The sequence below is a fragment of the Pleurodeles waltl genome, chromosome 6 (genome assembly GCF_031143425.1).
Source record: "Pleurodeles waltl isolate 20211129_DDA chromosome 6, aPleWal1.hap1.20221129, whole genome shotgun sequence".
Lineage (NCBI taxonomy): Eukaryota > Metazoa > Chordata > Amphibia > Caudata > Salamandridae > Pleurodeles > Pleurodeles waltl.
This window is the reverse complement of record NC_090445.1, coordinates 709,291,473-709,310,814: the sequence shown is the minus strand read 5'-3', so window position 1 is coordinate 709,310,814 and position 19,342 is coordinate 709,291,473. Positions and strand designations below refer to the sequence as shown.

Sequence of the window (19,342 nt, the reverse complement as noted above, 5' to 3'; positions counted from 1 at the left end):
AGTAAATCAAATGACCAAACAGGTGTAGGCCAATTTTACCATGTTTTAGGGAAAGAACAGAATAACTTAGGCACTGGTTAGCAATGATAAAGTGCACAGAGCTCTAAAAGCCACAAAAACTGGCTTAGCAAAAGAGGGAGTGAAGGCAAAAGGTTTAGGCTGACCCTGCAGAAAAGGTCAGGACCAACTATAATGCTTAGTTTCAGTTTGGGAAAAGCTAGAAAAATGACTAATTTTAATAGTAATTTAAAATCCAACTTAATGGTCAAGTCAGATTTTTATTACTATTTCAGAAATTCCTCTTTTTAGAATGTTGTCATTTTCCTACTTATGTCAAAATGGGGGTTTCTGCCAGTGTCCAGTGTGGCCTGACTGCTGATGGCTACCTGTGGTGAGATGTGAATTGCTCTCAGACAGAAGGGGTTGGGTGTGGAGAGGTGTTTTTCTTCCTTGGGCAGGGTAGCCCGGAGCTGTGCCCAGCTCTTTCCTGGACTTAAAATAACTCTACCCTGTCACTGGCAGATGTAGCTCACACCTAGGCCCGCGTCTCTTTTATCTTGCTAGTCAGCTTGACTCCAAACCCAGTGGAAGAGAGGGGAGCTGGCCTAGTACTGGTTTGGAGTGACCACAAGGAAGGGTATGCTCATTGTCATGGCCACACCTCTGAGCAGGCACAGAGAACTCTGACCAGGGGAATAAAGGCTTTGCCACATTGGATTTAGGTAGAGAGGGACACTGTGGGTTTGTTTACAGTATAACATTCAGAAAGTGCTGCATAAGTGGGTAGAGTAATCAAAATGAGGCTTTTTATTAGTGCACATGTTCTCTGTAAATGAGCATTCCATACCACCCAGTTTATACAGTTTTGGGGAAATGATTTAAAATATACCAGTGCACTTTATTCTTTCAAAACTGATGGAGGGTGGCAGCATGCTCTAAATGGAAATGTATGTCTAGTTATAGAACTGCTCCTTCAGAATTACAATGATTTAATACCCCCGTGAAACTGTGTGTGTGGGAGACTACTGTGCAGAGATGTGGCTCACTGGCCAGCACTTTTACTTTGAAAATTGTTCCAGCAGCACCTCCGGACAGAACAAATCTGGATAGTCCCTTTCTTGTCCAGACTAATGTTTGTGAGGCAAGGCAAATGCTGACATTTATGAAAATACCTATTAGTTGTCTCCAACCTTATGCCAAAAATAGTATTTACTATGCCTAATAAGATGCAATATGGCAGTAGTATAAGAATGAAGGGCAAGTCTTCACTGTCCGTGACAAGGGTGCTTAGGGCTCTTGTGATAGCAGGTGGGACTACAGAGAGAGCATTAAAGGTCAATATGTTGAAGTTTTCTTAGCAACTACGTCCCTCCCTGAGCTGGAGTTAGCTTGCATCAGAGAAATCTCTCAACTGATAGGAACTAGAGTCCCTAGGTCACAAGGATGGTAATGAGTGTTATGCATAACCAGAATCTTTTGGAGAGACATACATGAGCTTTAGGGCTGTGGAGGAGAGAAGTATATGGGACTGAAAGCATCATGAGGCAGCCTGGTGAAAAACTGAAGCCCAAAACTCAGCAGCGGCGTGGTACATCTTAGCCCCAAGGAAAACTAAAATATTTTGGACGACTGTCCAATGATGGAAGGCATCCTACAGACAGACTCTTTCCATACATATAGGCAGGAAAGAGGGGGCTCCTGGGATGACATAAGGCTGGCCCCACAGATTCATCTCCAGCATTAGGCAAATATAGTTGTTTCAAAAACCTGAATTCAGAGAAATTGCTTGTCGAGTCGTGTGAGTGTGACATTACCAGGACCACTACTGGCATAAAAATAGGTAATAGAGGGGCATGTGAAATTACTCAACGTAAAACTGCATCTGATTTACTTTAGGGCAGTATTGACGGATCATCCATCAGAATGCATCCAGGAGAATGCAAAGTTATTACAAGTCTGAAAGACCTTTCGGCTCATTTAAACGAATTAATACAGTAGTCTGCTAATTAACACAAAGTAATAAAGTGCCCATTGTGCAGCGTGTTTGATATATTACCAAAAGAGAAGAGCACACAAACCAATCATAAATTTAACACCCTACTGTAGCAGGGCACGAGGCATAGACACATGAAGGGCAGATGCATAAATAACAAGCATTTGTAATGCAATAGGTCTCGCATATTTTGAACAAGTGTATTGTAATCTTTTGACATCAGTGCCCACGAGCAAAAAAACTAAAGAAAAAATGAGAAGAAACTGAGAAAAGACGACTTGGCAAAATAAAATTAAGTTAGCTTTAAAAAATAAAACTTTGCAATTTTGTGCCTGCTGGGCACATTTTTGCCAGTTACAAGCCTTCTGTTTGAGGGGCACTTGAAGGTAAAAACAAATACTACGTCAATCACGTTGGGAATAGGGGACGAGCACTAATTAGGTTGCATCAACTAGTGCTTGATCCCTGCTCCACACATAGAAACTGAAGTGATGCCAGGGACCCTTGACAAATTACGAGGCTGTAAGGCAGAGTGCTACGCAAGCCACCAAATGGTGAGCAACAGGCAGGATCTAAGCCCTATACTGAACACAGCAGAGTTTTGCAAGCGAGACGCATGCACTAGCGCACGCACTCACAGGCTTGACACTAAAAAAGATACTTAATTCAGAACAGTTTCATATGGACACAATCTAATCTGTTATGCTGTGAAATAGCAGCAGTTACAAATGCAAAACACTCCAAACAGATTTTACAGCAGCATTGGCTGGAGATGGGATCTGATAAACATAACATGTGCGTCAGAAGCATTCTGGTACTGTATCAGGATCTAAATTCAAATGCAACACTAAAGTAATTATAAAGAAAAAACAAATACTGGCACTGAAGGGGACTAGCTTGTGTGCAGAGCAAACAGCAAAGTGAAGATAACTAGTGGTTTAAGTAGAATGACCCTCTTCCCCATGCTATATGCTGTAGTGGGCAGAAGCCAAATTCGAACACAAATGGTAATTTAAGAAAGGTGGCTGAAAGCCTCTATATGTAAGCATATTGTACATAATTTAGTAAAATCAAAAGGTCTTGGCTAACACTAGACCTGCAAAATAACAAGGGCAAGTCATTTCTGAAGCAATAAGTAAAAGAATGTTGAAATGTACAGTAAGAAGAAAAACGTGAACGTATTCCAGTTAGGAAGAAAGTTTGAAAAGAAAATTCCTGTTTTTTTTAAGCATACTTTTTACATTTGATAGTTATGGTGTAATCAGGGTCACTGAAATTATGATCAGTGGAGGACTAAATTGCGCAGCAGGGTTGAATAATTAATATTCAGCAAAAGTCAAATGTGATGATAGTATTACTTTATTATTTTATTACTTTCACATGTTAACTTTGTCTGGGCATACTTCACCTCATTAGTACCAGTTTTACACCCAAACACATCAATCAGAAGCTGAAAGATGATCAGTCAACCATTGCAAATGACCTTCCACAGACCAGCAGCATGTGTTGTCACGTTTTAAATAACTTTTGGGCACAAAACAGTAACAGTAACTTTGAATTGGATCCCTGACGTGTCAGTTGTAAAATTTTAAATGCCTGACTAATGCAGACTGATCTTTTAAATGTTGAACTGTTCATTCAGGCATGTCTCTACAACAGCAGTCACAAATTATTGGTAGATTTATTCCGATGAGAAGATAAAGTCAGACGTTTTGTAGGTCTTACCTAATAAAATGCATATGAAGTACAGGGTATATTAAAAAGTAAAGGACTTGATATGAAGACGTTTTTTCTGTCACAAAGCCTGTAACTTTCAAAATCACACCATTTACAAAATGCAAACGCTGTGTTACTCAATCTACATAACCAAGTCTCAGAGATGGATAAGTATTTTTGGCTTACAAAGCAACGTTTGTGATTCATTCAAGGTGGGAGAAAGGGGTAAACCCCCTCCGACATGTGGGTGACAATTCATCACTGGCATGAGACTGTAATTGTGGTGGCAAATTATTAATCCCAAGGTGGAAACTCATTTGCAAATTGAAAGCTGCTGCTATGATCCAACATCCCATTTGGCACATGTGGCAAGCGGCCACAGGGCTCTTTAGAAGGTACGCGAACGAAGGGACGCAGTTCCACTGTCACTTACATGACTACATGTATTCTTTTTACAGGGAATCACAAAAAGGTTCCTGTCTCATCACTGTTCATGAGGCCAGGGGTTTTCAATCTCCTGCGAATGTATATTTTGTAAGGCATCTGATTTAGTACATCGGTCTCAACACAAAATTATGCTTTGTTCGTAAACCAGTTAGTGTGCCTCTAACATACATTGATTAATAAATGAGATTATATGCAGAGGAACACATTCTGACTCTGGACACTCTTATTTTAAGTTTGCAATATTGTATTTTTTTACCTGTCAAATGCCCTTTTAAAAAACAGCAATAAAATAAACATTTCTCATACAGCTGGGAGGAAGTAGCACATTCAAAGGGAGTGAGCTACAAAATGAAAACGAGTTAGAGCTATTAGCCTTGTAAATTCCTAACCGGACTTTTCTTGCCACACAAATTACAAGAAAAAAAACACAGCGCTATGTAAAATGCAGCGCAATCGCACTAAAATTGAAAAATGAAAAACTGAGCGCGATTGCGCTATGTAAAACCCAGAGCGATCGCGCTGCGTGGAAAATAAAAAGATAAAGTAGTCCGGAAACCATGCTGAAAACATCAAGCCTCGAATGGTTTCATTAGTTTACCGGTCCTGTGTAGGTGGGCTAAACACCGTAAAAGGCATGACTTATGCATAGCTTTCACAAATGAAAGCAAGCGTATTTTAAAAGGCAAGCCCACAAACCAATGAAAGTGATTGACGTGACATGGGCGTGGTTAGAAGCCCAAAGAGAGATTACAGCGTGGGACGGAGCGCTTTGCACTCACCCATAAAAAGAAAGGAAAAATAATGGAAGCGCCCTAGACATGAGCTAGGTCTAATGAAAGACCGCCATTCGGGTGGTAAACTCTAACACAATAGACGGTAAACAAATAGGTTAAGAGTACTCTGGAAGAGAATAGCAATTTTGAAATTAATGATATCAATGGCACCTATATCTCCTGTACTGGTAGAATTATTGATTTTGCAATAGAAACGAACAATTTTAAAATATTGCTGAAGACATGATTTTATCATAATAAAAATGGAAAAGGCAAAAGCTAATACGACAGCATGATGTTGTCTTTAATGAAGCTACGCAATAAAAATGTACATCAAATTTAAATATGGGCGTTAATCTCGGCAACACCCAACATGAAGTCAGAAGAGCACAAAAGAGAAATCCCTTAAAGGGCATACGTTATTTGAATGCTATTATGTGCAAGACATAGACGTGAACTGAGTGAGGCGATCATTAAAATACATTAGCCATATGACACATTTTATATAGGAGGAAAGGTGTCATGTGAATACAAAAGCTGACGGAAGCAAATAAAATAAGCCTACATGGAGTAGCTCACACTTTCCCCCATCTAAGGCTGTCATGTGTGATAATTTTCTAGTGGGACCTTTAGACAACATTTTAGATTCGGTTTTAAACAGTTCTATACACTGTCTCACTCACCCACTGGTGCCCACCCTAGTGCTCAGTGGCAACTAAATTGGTGATTAGTAGAGCTTAAGAAGGTGTGTGCAAGGAGTATGCATGTAGATGGAATAGAATAAAATACTACCAAAAGTATACAGAAAGGGAGTACATGTCCCCATCGACCAGGTGTCCAAGGATTCAAGTAATCATATTTAATACTGACGTGGCTTCTTTTAGTAAAAAGGGTGTACATGCGGGAGAACTCAACCGCAGAGGGAGTTATGTTGTGCCTCTGTATCCTAACTAATGGCTTTCATTTTCCTATTGCTTGGGGAGGTGCTGCAGTTTATAGAAATCGGAGGCTTAGAGAGCCTGGAGGCCTTGCATGAATAACATAGCAAATCGAGATTTTTTTCCTGTTGTAAGTACTCTACCTCCTTAGCATATGTTAGGTGCCAGTAGGGTCTGTGTGACTGTGATTCCCATGTGGAGATTAGGCTGTGTTGAGGAAGATCTCAACACTGGGACCCGTTCCACCCAAAATGTATAGATCTCTCCCCATGCGAGGTTGCTGGCTACCCTTATATACATTTAAATGACGATTAACGTAGGCGTGGTAGGCAGAGTTGTCTACATGACCTTCAATGATGCTTATTTCCCCTTGCCCCTCACACTCCTTGCATTAGCATAGCTACAGATATTTTTTTCACTAATGGCTTAATCAGTCATCCTTACTTAATTGTGACACACTATATTTCTCTCTCCTCAGCCTGGAAACTGCTCCCAACTGCCAATACGATTCCATTTCTGTGTTCAATGGACCTCAGTATACTTCTGATCTACTAGGGAAGATCTGCAATGATTCTTTTTACCGCTTCACATCCACGTCCAACAGTATGGATATCTTGTTCAAGAGTGACTCCAGCATCACAGCGTCTGGATTCAACGCCTACTACCAGTCATACAGATGTGACACCAATCACACAGGTATGTTCAGCCTGCAATGAAGATTAAGAGATTGATGGAAAGGTGGCATCAAACTGAGTTGTAATAAGAAAGTGCAAGTTGTCCTTAAAGGGGTGTTGGGCTGTGCTGTGAGATTACCATGAAGGCCTCGTTCGAGTGGTACTCAAAGTGAAAAAATAGAAGTGCAGCTGGTTTTTGCAACCATTTTTTCATTGCATGCACAATACCGGAACAGAGGAATAATGTTTTCATGCAATTTCCACAAGGTCCTACCTGAAGGAAAGTATGCAGGGAAACAGTGCAATAAGAATATAAAAATAACTCGGAAAAACAGTCACATAAAATGTATTTCTGTGTTACTCCCCAGTGATTACTGTTAAAGTAATCTGGTGCAAAAATAGAACATATACAATGCTTACAGGTGAGGATGAAAGGAAACAAAGACTGGGAACGTTGTGGTTGTCGCCACATTCCCAGAAAAGAGATGCACTTTAGGTTCTCTCTACACCTTAGCGGACCTCTAATATGTAAATTCACAAAACAATAGGAACCCACTTCAGAGAACTTAATTAAAGTAAATCCCATTTAGTTAAGAAAGAAACTAATAGAAATGTGGGAAGAAATAAAGAAACAGCAACAGTTAAATCTAAATCTAGTTCGAGAAAATAGTTTTAAAATATAAAGCAGATATGGCTTGGAAGAAAAGACTCCACAAAACAAGGTGTAAAAAAGTGAAGAGCATGGAAAGGAGGGAATAAATGAGTGAAGGAAGCGTTCTAAAAAAACTAAGGGGGAGGGAAGACCGGGGTGGAGAAGGAGAGAAGGAAGAGGACCCCGGGAAGGGAGCAGTAGAAAAAATAAATAAACATAGGTTATGCTCCTACTGTACTCATCACTGGTGAGACCTTCGACTGGCACATTGCAACCATCTCTGCAGCCTCATCTCTTAAAGGATAAAAAAAAGCTTTGGAGGTAGGACAGATTTGTTGTAAGTCAGTGTTTATAACACTAGTCTATAGGGTCACGAATGTACACAGTGGAGGAAAATCACCAGAGAAACAAGATGATGGAAATTCATATTCCTTGGAGAATGCACCAGATACTTGACAAGGGCGCTCTTGAACTGGAGGTCTCACTAAAGAATCGGACTGGTGTGGGGAAGGAGACTCAATGAAAATCACATTCAAAATACTGTGGTCGGAGAACAATAGAAAGTACAGGTAAACTCGCAGGTCACATAAGGTGTGTTTGCCAAAACAAGCAAGATAGGCAAGTGTGATTGTTTGAAGGACATTGTCTGCATCAGATGGTGTGACAATTTAATTCCTTTAAAGCAACCTCAAGCAAGGTGGACACTGTGGGGGTCATTCTGACCCTGGCGGCCTGCTCCCGAGGGCATTCTGACCGCGGCGGTTCAGCCGCGGTCAGAAAGGGTAAACCGGCGGTCTCCCGCCGGTTTACCGCTGCCCCATTGAATCCTCCATGGCGGCGGAGCGCGCTCCGCCGCCATGGGGATTCAGACACCCCCTACCGCCATCCTGTTCATGGCGGGAAACCCGCCATGAACAGGATGGCGGTAGGGGGTGCCGCGGGGCCCCTGGGGGCCCCTGCAGTGCCCATGCCAATGGCATGGGCACTGCAGGGGCCCCCGTAAGAGGGCCCCGCAAAGTATTTCAGTGTCTGCTCTGCAGACACTGAAATACGCGACGGGTGCAACTGCACCCGTCGCACCCCTGCAACTACGCCGGCTCAATTCTGAGCCGGCGTCCTCGTTGCAGGGGCATTTCTGCTGGGCCGGCGGGCGCTCTTTCGGAGAGCGCCCGCCGGGCCAGCGGAAATGTTTAAATGGCCACCGCGGTCTTTTGACCGCGGTGCGGTCATTTCACGGCGGTACCTTGGCGGACGGCCTCTGCTGTCCGCCAAGGTTAAAATCACCCCCTGTGTGTTCTTTTGTCACATTACAAAAGTTATTTCGGGCATACTTATTGTTCTGTTTCTTTTTCTTTCTCTACTCCGTATTTAATTCCTTCCTACTTTCAGATTTTATTTTTTTCTTTCGTTTTTGCTTCCTCTCTATATTTATGTTCTCATTTTCTGTTATTTTAGTTCTTCCTGTTTTGTATTTGTTCACTCCTTCTTTGTTCCTTTTCTTCAATGGTTCTTCCTTTTCTTTCGTTAAACTTTCTTTTTATCAACATTTTCTCATAATAAAAGAACAACCATTTCTTGTAACGTATGCGCCCCTTCACTCACTTTGTCTTTTCTTATCTTTTTACAGCTCCCCCCTTCAATATAACAGGTATGGCCCTTTGCTCCTCTTGAGAACCTAACGTTAATATTTATCTCATTGTAGAAGTAGTTCCTGCCCGTTCTGTTCACAGCCATGGTGTGGGCTACAAGAATATCAGATCTGATTACCTCAGGGTACACAAAGTGAAGCATGAATTGGAGCAGAGGAGCTGATCAGTTTTTTCAAGCTGAAGCACGCATTGGCAAACCCAATAGGCCTGATTGTTTTTATGACTGATAGTTAACACACAACGTCTCCCCCACATATGACAAAATCACCCTTTCTTTTACACACTCACACAAAACTGTCAAACACAAAATGCTCCTTTACACGAACACACACAAGAATGTTGTTCTGGTGTGAGTGCCTGTAATATTGATGTCAGTTGGGATGGTGGTGGTAGTGAAACTGGAACTAGTAGTGGTGATGTGTTTACTCTGATGGAATTAGTGACAGTAGTAATTTGTATGCTTATGGTGACTGTGCTGGTGATAGTAGTGATGATAGTAGTAGTAATGGAGATATTAGTGAGGAAGGAGGCAACAATGGTGGTGGTGATCATATTGTTGGTACTGTTGATGGTGGCAATATTGTTGTTGATAGTTGTATTGATATTATGGTGATAGTATTGTCATACCAGCGGTGATGGTGATAATGATGTTGGCAAAGGTGGTATAGGTAGTTATGTTGGAAGTTGTGTTAGTGCTGAAGGTGATGATAAAGGTGTAGATGGTGACAATCATGGTGATAGTGGTAATGGTGGCAAGGCATTGATAGCGGTGGTGGTAACAGGGATACTGATGTTAAGAGTGATGGAGTGATGGTGTTAATTGTGGTGTCATTGGTAATAGTGGTGAGGTCTTGGTGGTAATGTTAGCCGGGCAGTGGTCATAGTGGTGATGATCATAGTAATGGTTTTATTGGTAATGGTGGGTATATTAATGGTGGTAATGATAATATCAGTGGTTCTAATAGCTGTGGTGGTGGTGGCAATGATGGAGATAGCAGTTCTGATAATGGTGGCAATGGCTGGAATGGAGGTGATAATGGCAGTGGCGGTAATGGTAATGCTACCATGGTGGTAATGGTATTACTATCATGGTATCATTGAGTTGGGAAACAGACCTTTGTTAATTGGCCTCAGGATGCCATAGGAGGACAAAAATCACTTTACAAATATGTATGTTGGTAAGGTAACCTTGTTGATTGTGGTGAGATCAATATGGCTCATCTTATGAAAAGAGTAAAAGGTTTGAACTGCATTTTTCATTACCAGTGGCAGATTTGGGACAAGTAATAATTCCAGTGTATTTTTCTGCAAGCTCTGTGAGTGAAGGACAGCTGTCCCAACTCTCTCATGCATATTTACAGATGAGCCCATACTAGTCATAACAATTTTGCAGCATTTCTGTAGTATACATTTATTAAAAGAAACTGGAAGATAAGTAAGTGTCCTGAGTTAGTTGTTGTGCAATTGTAATTTAAGTGTTCTCAACAGTAGTGGCAGTGGAAGAATAGTTTTAAAGGTTAAACAAATTAAACAATTCAATGTTTTCATCTCTTGGCCCTTTTTAAAGAGACAATTTAAAATGACTTTAAACTGTATTTTGTAGAAGACTGCAACTAAGGCCCTGCCTACTCAAGGTTTAACAGGTACAATTGATAGATTTCCTAAGTGTTAATGTTTCCTTCTGCTACATGTGACTGTGATAATTCCTTCAGCATGTGGAATTCTGTGTTTAATGCAGTTGCAGGAAAGGCCTATGGAAACTACCCCAGTAGTTTAAACAGATTGTTTTTCTTCTTCAAACAGCAGGTCAGTCCATCTTCTGAATCTTCCACAGGTCCGGGAGTGTTCTGATGAGAGATTCCGAGGGTGCCATTCTTTTACCCAGTGCCAGGCTCATCTAAGAATGCTCATTCTTAGATGCAAATAGTTTTGTGGCTCCTCTAATTATGGTGTTCAGAACGTGCATATAAACTATGGGTAGGATTGGGAAGGGCAAAAAGGACATCAGTAGGATGTGTAAGGAGATTTAACACAGGAAAAGAAAGGACATCTGTGCTATCACTGGAATATTCTCTGGTGAAGCCGCTGGCGTATTGCAGTCACAATGCAGGCTTCTGACCAGACGGGAAACAATAAAGCCAGAGCCATTGGCATTATTCGGAAGGGAAGGACAGAATTATGCATCAGGGTCGGCTAAATTATGAGGCAAGAAATGGCAAATTATGTGGCATATTGCTGCACATTTTCAAATAATATTACTTCAATATTTTGTCATTTTTATACGTTACTACTATCTGGGCAAACGTTTCCCCTCGATAGTACCAATGTAACACTTAAATGTAGCAATAAGCAAGAGAAAGGAGACTAACAAACCTTTGCGAAGGGCCTTCCTGTACATTGAACCTAGTTCTTTGCATTTTCTAGTAACTTCTAATCCATATGGGCTAGAAGCAAAAATATTTTGTTTAAAATCTACATATGCGGCAGACAATAGAGCATATGGCAAATATAGCAAATCCATACTTATGTATAATTTACACAGCTGCAAAATCACATAATTCCACTAGCCCTGCATACAACCTTGGGGATAGTACAGAGATGGGTGACCCTGATGTTGAAGTCTTTGTTTCTACCACTAAGTCAACCTGAAAAGGGTGAAGAATGCAGTGGCGGCTGCCACTGTACAGGGGTGGCAGGGCAGGACAGGGCGCGAAAGGACAGGAGGGGGGAGGGGTTTAATAAAAAATAAAACACTTACTTTCGAGGGGAGACGCGTTCATCTCCCCTCCATCTTCTTCCTCTTCCCAGCTGTACAGGCTTCCAGTCAATCACAACGTTGCTGACAGCAGCATCGTGATTGGTCTGAGCAGCCTGCTTCGCCGCTCAGACTGGGACTTGGCCATGTTCTCCACTCAGCTGTGCTATACAGCCGGGTACAGTACATGCAAAGAGCGCATGTCTTTTTGGCCGGCCCAACACGGCCGGTCAAACAGACATGCACACTATGTGTGCACATAGCCCTCCTCTGGCCCACTCCCTCCAGCCCAGCCCCACCCCTTACTACAAGGAAAAATACAATTCTAATAATATAGTGTACGTCAGTATCATTTTATTTTTCCTTTTTGGGAAATCCAGCTGGCGGCACTCCTCTGCCTTAGCGGACAAGCCACACCCCTGAAAGAATGTACACACTGAAGGATAGACACCCAAAAAGACACATGGATGGAAATTCATATTCCTTAAAAGATGTCCAAACTAAAAAAGGGCTCTCTATAGGCCAGGAGGTCCCAATATGGAAGGGAACAGTGGAGGCACCACTCTTATTCATTCATAATGGCCACGGTAGCCAGTTAGGGTTCTTTTAAGATACCTCAAGCAGTGTGCACTTGACTGACTTTTTCCTCTATATTCATGTTAATAATATGATTTTTCAATCTTATTTTTTCTTGCAGTACGAACACAGTCAACGACTCCGGGTAGGCATGTTCCCTTTTTTATTACTAACTTGTGATTTTAGAAGAGCCGTCCATCTGTTTTGTCTGTAGGATGTTGCAGTTTTGCAGTTAATAGAGCGTATGTCACAGTGGGGAAAGAACTCTTTCATTTCTTCTTTCTAATGGCTCTTCATTTCCTTACTTCTTTTTATTTTGTGCATTGTTTTTCTTTACTCATTTCATTTTATCGATATTGCTTTCTTTCTTTCTTTTATTCTGTCTTTAATTCTTTTTCTCATTTTTTTTGTTGCTTTTATCTTTCTTACAGCTATATTTAATTCCTTCTCACCTTGATCTTTTTCATTCTGTTTGGAATTCTTCCTTGCAGTCTACACATATTTTTTTGTTATCTGTTTGTTTTTATTATCTCCTTTCTTCATCATTTTTTCTGCTCTTTGTGTGACCTTTCTTTAAATCCTTTCATTTTTCTTTCCATCAATAACCTATTTGTTCCCAGTATTATGCGCTCTTCTTCACTCACTTTGCTTTTTCTTATTTATTCCCCACCGCTCCTCCTTCAATATCACAGATGTGTCCCTTCTCTTATTTTGAGGAACTAATATTGATGTTTATCTCATTGTAAAGGACGTTGATGCCAGTGCTGTTCTAGGCCATGAAGTTGGCCATCCAAGTATCATACTTTTGGCCTCAAAATTAAGAAAGAGAACCATGGCTTGAGGAAAAGGGGTGATGCGTTTTGAGGAAGTAAAGGAAGGGGCAGAGTGAAAAGACATAACCCATAGAAAACATGAAGGGTATGTAACCCAAATCCTGCATGTAGTTGTGCATGAGCCATGATGTTTTTGCAGTACATGCTTATGAGGAAAAAAGTTTATTATATTGTGTGGTTGTGAGACTTCACCGCCTAATAAACTCACTTCTTGTACTGGGTCTAGTCAGACCCAAGATAATTTGCTGCCAGGACATCGAGTCCCAAGATCCTGTGACGGCATCAAAGGCATTTTCATAGCTCTCACTCAGTGGCGGCTCCTCCGTTTGGGCGGAGGAGGGTTGCCCCCCTGCCAGCAGCAGAAGCTGCAAACCTTTCACAAGGAAGGAACAATAAACTAAATATATCTTTGAAAGGTCCTGTCCAGTTTACTTATGATTGAACAAAAACTTCCCAGAGTTAGAGACAATGCTACTAAAACTCCAGGCGGCACCACTCTTGATTTCTTTTTAGCATGACCGGAGGGAATCATATCCAAAGAAACAGATCTTGTGAAGCACTTACCGCTTGATCTGGGAGAGTGTTTGCAGAGTCAATTGGGACTTCAATGGAGTGCAGTACTGGATATCTTCCCTGAATTGTATGGCCTCCGGCTTTCCACTTCAAACATGCAATCTTTACCTTCACAATCTACGTCCAGCATACCAATCAACCCAGAGCCTCTGGTTGTCAGTGATAATGGCTGCCTAGCAAAAAGGAAAACGAAGCCTAAGCAAGTGGGTATGTCCAAGACACCCAGAGCACCCATAGGTCAGAGGACTGCAGTGAAGGATAGTGTGCCAATTCCCTTACAGCTCAATACCGATCCCCCTTGTGCTTGGGGGGAGATAATAAGGCACCTAACATCATTTGGGACCACGTTTCTAATACATTCCAGCCCATGGTGGCCACCAGTGTGTCCCCGCTTGTAAATAGGATACGTAATTTGGAATATGTTGTTGCCCAGCTCTCTAAGTCTCACACTAATTTATTGGATCACTTGACCTCTATTCAGGACACCTCAAGCATCACTATGCAGCCTTCTACTTTGCGATTGGTCCCCACTATGGCCCAAATCTCACTCCAGGGTGTTTTGTTACTTGATGCATTACCCACCTCCCTTTGTAAGCTTTGGGGACCCTGACCCTGGAAAAAGGGGAGGCAAAGGTCAGCACTATGAGGAGTCACAGAGCTGCACATGGAGCACCTGCCCAAGGACCTTAAAGCAAAGAGCATTTTTTTCCCAATCAATACCTTTTAAACCTCCCGCCTGATTGCTGCCCTTTTGCGGCTATTATGACTGGTGTGCCTTATTTAAAATCCCTCAAGGAGGAACCCACTCTCCAGCTCAAAAACACAGTTCATCTCCCCTCCGTCTTCTTCCTCTTCCCAGCTGTGCAGGCTGCCAGTCAATCATAATGCTGCTGACAGCAGCGTCGTGATTGGTCTGAGCAGCCTGCTTCGCTGCTCAGACTGGGACTTGGCCATGTTCTCCACTCAGCTGTGCTATACAGCCTGGTACAGTACATGCAAAGAGCGCATTTCTTTTTGGCCGGCCCAACACGGTCGGTCAAACAGACAAGTACAGTAGATGCAAAGAGCGCATGTCTTTTTGGCCGGCCCAACACGGCCGGTCAAAAAGACATGCACACTATGGTGGTCATTCTGACCCTGGCGGTCTTTGACCGCCAGGGCGGAGGACCGCGGGAGCACCGCCGACAGGCCGGCGGTGCTCCAATGGGGATTCCGACCGCGGCGGTAAAGCCGCGGTCGGACCGGCACCACTGGCGGGCTCCCGCCAGTGTACCGCCGCCCCATTGAATCCTCCACGGCGGCGCAGCTTGCTGCACCGCCGCGGGGATTCTGACCCCCCCTACCGCCATCCAGATCCCGGCGGTCGGACCGCCGGGATCCGGATGGCGGTAGGGGGGGTCGCGGGGCCCCTGGGGGCCCCTGCAGTGCCCATGCCACTGGCATGGGAATTGCAGGGGCCCCCGTAAGAGGGCCCCTACATGTATTTCACTGTCTGCTGTGCAGACAGTGAAATACGCGACGGGTGCAACTGCACCCGTCGCACAGCTTCCACTCCGCCGGCTCGATTCCGAGCCGGCTTCATCGTGGAAGCCTCTTTCCCGCTGGGCTGGCTGGCGGTCTGAAGGCGACCGCCCGCCAGCCCAGCGGGAAAGTCAGAATGACCGCCGCGGTCTTTCGACCGCGGAACGGTAATCTGACGGCGGGACTTTGGCGGGCGGCCTCCGCCGCCCGCCAAGGTCAGAATGAGGGCCTATGTGTGCACATAGCCCTCCTCTGGCCCCCTCCCTCCAGCCCAGCCCCACCCCTTACTACAAGGAAAAATAAAATTCTAATAATATAGTGTACGTCAGTATCATTTTATTTTTTCTTATTTGGAAATCCAGCTGGGCGGCACTCCTTCGCCTTAGCGGACAAGCCACACCCCTGGAAGAATCTACACACTGAAGGATAGACACCCAAAAAGACTAATGGATGGAAATTCATATTCCTTAAAAGATGTCCAAACTAGAAAAGGGCTCTCTATAGGCCAGGAGGTCCCAATATGGAAGGGAACAGTGCGGATGCAGAAGAGGCACCACTCTTATTCATTCATATTGGCCACAGTAGCCAAGAAAGAGAGAGGAAGCAAAGGTAGAACTGGAGACCAAGAAAGGTGTGTGCTTAGCATCATCAGCATAAGCGGAGGCTGCTTGGATTGGCTAGAGGACATGGTCCCCTCAGATATTATGTGCTAACATTTAGGGTTCTTTTAAGATACCTCAAGCAGTGTGCACATGACTGACTTTTTCCTCTATACTCATGTTAATAATATGATTTTTCAATCTTATTTTTTCTTGCAGTACGAACACAGTCAACAACTCTGGGTATGCATGTTCCCTTTTTTATTACTAACTTGTGATTTTAGAAGAGCTGTCCATCTGTTTTATCTGTAGGATGTTGCAGTTTTGCAGTTAATAGAGTGTATGTCACAGTGGGGTGATGTCAAATTCAGAACTCTTTCATTTCTTCTTTCTGCTTTCTAATGGCTCTTCATTTCCTTACTTCTTTTTATTTTGTGCATTGTTTTTCTTTACTCATTTCATTTTATCGATATAGCTTTGTTTCTTTCTTTTATTCTGTCTTTTATTCTTTTTCTCATTTTTTTTGTTGCTTTTATCTTTCTTACAGTTATATTTAATTCCTTCTCACCTTGATCTTTTTCATTCTGTTTGGAATTCTTCCTTGCAGTCTATACTTATTATTTTGTTATCTGTTTCATTTTTATTATCTCCTTTCTTCATCATTTTTTCTGCTCTTTGTGTGACCTTTCTTTAAATCCTTTAATTTTTCTTTCCATCAATAACCTATTTGTTCCCAGTATTATGCGCTCTTCTTCACTCACTTTGCTTTTTCTTATTTATTCCCCACCGCTCCTTCCTTCAATATCACAGATGTGTCCCTTCTCTTATTTTGAGGAACTAATATTGATGTTTATCTCATTGTAAAGGACGTTGATGCCAGTGCTCTTCTAGGCCATGAAGTTGGCCATCCAAGTATTATACTTTTGGCCTCAAAATTAAGAAAGAGAACCATGGGTTGAGGAAAAGGGGTGATGCGTTTTGAGGAAGTAAAGGAAGGGGCAGAGTGAAAAGACATAACCCATAGAAAACATGAAGAGTATGTAACCCAAATCCTGCATGCAGTTGTTCATGAGCCATGATGTTTTTGCAGTACATGCTTATGAGGAAAAATGTTTATTATATTGTGTGGTTGTGAGACTAAATACATCTTTGAAAGGTCCTGTCCAGTTTACTTATGATTGAACGAAAACTTTCCAGCGTTAGAGACAAAACTCCAGGCGGCACCACTCTTGATTTCTTTTTAGCATGACCAGGGGGAATCATATCCAAAGAAACAGATCTTGTGAAGCACTTACCGCTTGATCTGGGAGAGGGTTTGCAGGGTCAATTGGGGCTTCAATGGAGTGCAATACTGGATATCTTCCCTGATTTGTATAGCCTCCGGCTTTCCACTTCAAACATGCAATCTTTACCATCACAATCTACGTCCAGCATACCAATCCACCCAGAGCCTCTGGTTGTCAGTGATAATGGCTGCCTAGCAAAAAGGAAAAGGAAGCCTAAGCAAGTGGGTATGTCCAAGACACCCAGAGCACCAATAGTTTAGAGGACTGCAGTGAAGGATAGTGTGCCAATTCCCTTACAGCTCAATACCGATCCCCCTTGTGCTTGGGGGGAGGTAATAAGGCACCTAACATCGTTTGGGACCACGTTTCTAATACATACCAGCCCATGGTGGCCACCAGTGTGTCCCCGCTTTTAAATAGGATACGTAATTTGGAAGATGTTGTTGCCCAGCTCTCTAAGTCTCACGCTAATTTATTGGATCACTGAACCTCTATTCAGGACTCCTCAAGCATCACTTTGCAGCCTTCGACTTTGAGATTGGTCCCCACTATGGCCCAAGTCTCACTCCAGGGTGTTTTGTTACTTGATGTATTACCCACCTCCCTTTGTAAGCTTTGACCCTGAAAAAGGGGAGGCAAAAGTCAGCACTATGAGGAGTCACAGAGCTGCACATGGAGCACCTGCCCAAGGACCTTATACCAAAGAGCATTTTTTTCCCAATCAATACCTTTTAAACCTCCCGCCTGATTGCTGCCCTTATGCGGCTATTATGACTGGTGTGCCTTATTTAAAATCTCTCATGGAGGAACCCACTCTCCAGCTCAAAGACACAATCTGCCATTGGTTGTCCTCTAACTCAGAGATTGATATCAATAAATGTAATTACATTTTGTTTGTGAGAAGGGTTGGTAGATTGGCTTGGTAATTAAGTATATAAGGGGGGATTGCATTGTGGTTAATTGTAAAAGGTTTGAATAGGCAACTAATTCAGTGTGGTCTTAGGAACCATCATGAGGGCACTGACATTAATATTGCCCCCAGGATATGTTTATAAACATTTTTAACCCCTTCAGTCTAGGGTGGAAGTTGGGAGCTGACCCATACCACCAAGGGTGGACATGTTCACTAAATTTGCAGTCCCAGTTTCCAACAGATTTCTTCCAATCTCAGACATGGTCAAGTTTGACTGACGTTCAGAGTCTATTACCACATCTACAGAGTTAGTCCTTATGCAAACTCCTCTGGAGATGTAGTTTTGTGTGGAGGACAAGTCAGTGGAGATGATTAGCTGGAACAATTCAGGGATCAGGGATAAACAGCAGGGCCCCAAGTGATTCGATTTCATCTTGTATTTTGTTGTAGTTCTTTTACAAGAAACTTGGGCTATTGAGGAGCTCATATGGGATGGATATGAGAGTTTCTGTGTGGATGCTCTGGCCTTGCAGGGACATAGAGCTCGGGGGAGTTCTTACAATTTTTGTCCGGACGTAGCTAACCTTAAACGTTATTCCAATAGCTGTAGGGATTCAGGCAGTGTGGCTTTTATTGTCAAATGAGTTGATTTTTTTTTTTATTATTTTTTATAAATCTCTGTGTGAATCAGGCTTCAAGTTAGGTAACTTTTGTCTGGTGGTATCTACGTGTCCCACCATAGACAGCTGCTTTAATGTTATTTTCCTTGATGATTTTAATACAAAACGATGTTCCGTTGCTACAGTGGTTGACCCTTTTTTTTTTTTTTTGCAGGATGTGCATGTTCATTATGCAACCCGTGATCAGAGAGCTGGGAGGTTATATAAGGCCTTGTGCAATTAGGGTCTCTCTAGATTTGTGGAACTGGCAGGTGACCGTAATATTCAGACTCCTACTTTTGTGGGTTGGGGACACGCCTCCACCATTGATTATTTTTTTATTTCAAGTGATCTGGATAGCTTATTATTACTCAGGCGGGGTTATAGAATCCAGTTACAGTGATCACAGTCCAATTGAATTATCATAGAATTTACCTGTCTGCAGCTGCCCTTATGGTGCCCCAGGGGCCATCGACCTGTCCCAGAAGGACAAGGGCTTAAGATTTAAATGGAGGGGTCTTGATATTCCTACCCTGACAGTGATTGATTGAAAAGAACCTGATCATTTTTGAAGACTATTAGGTATGACTCTACAGCCCCTGATATTTTGGAGGCTTTTTCAATCCCTGGTACCTCAGTTAGAACTATTCTGGTGAGCCGGTTTTGGCCTAATAGGCAGAGGATCAAGGGTTAGTTTAACAAAGAGTGTTCCATGAATTACTGAATGTTAGACCCCGTGATCAGCCAAGTATTCGAACTGCCAGATTGGGCTATAAAAAGGCCAC

At 42.6% G+C, this 19,342-nt stretch overlaps 1 protein-coding gene across 1 annotated transcript in view; it reads left to right on the top strand.

Moving 5' to 3' along the window:
• The window catches only part of DMBT1 (deleted in malignant brain tumors 1), a 624,760-nt gene that overhangs the window by 510,142 nt on the left and 95,276 nt on the right, over positions 1-19,342 (top strand). Inside the window, exons 65-68 of the mRNA XM_069239169.1 lie at positions 6,346-6,563; positions 8,821-8,841; positions 12,295-12,318; positions 15,919-15,942. Of these exons, the coding sequence (XP_069095270.1) occupies positions 6,346-6,563; positions 8,821-8,841; positions 12,295-12,318; positions 15,919-15,942 (287 nt within the window). The remainder of the gene's footprint in view (positions 1-6,345; positions 6,564-8,820; positions 8,842-12,294; positions 12,319-15,918; positions 15,943-19,342) is intronic.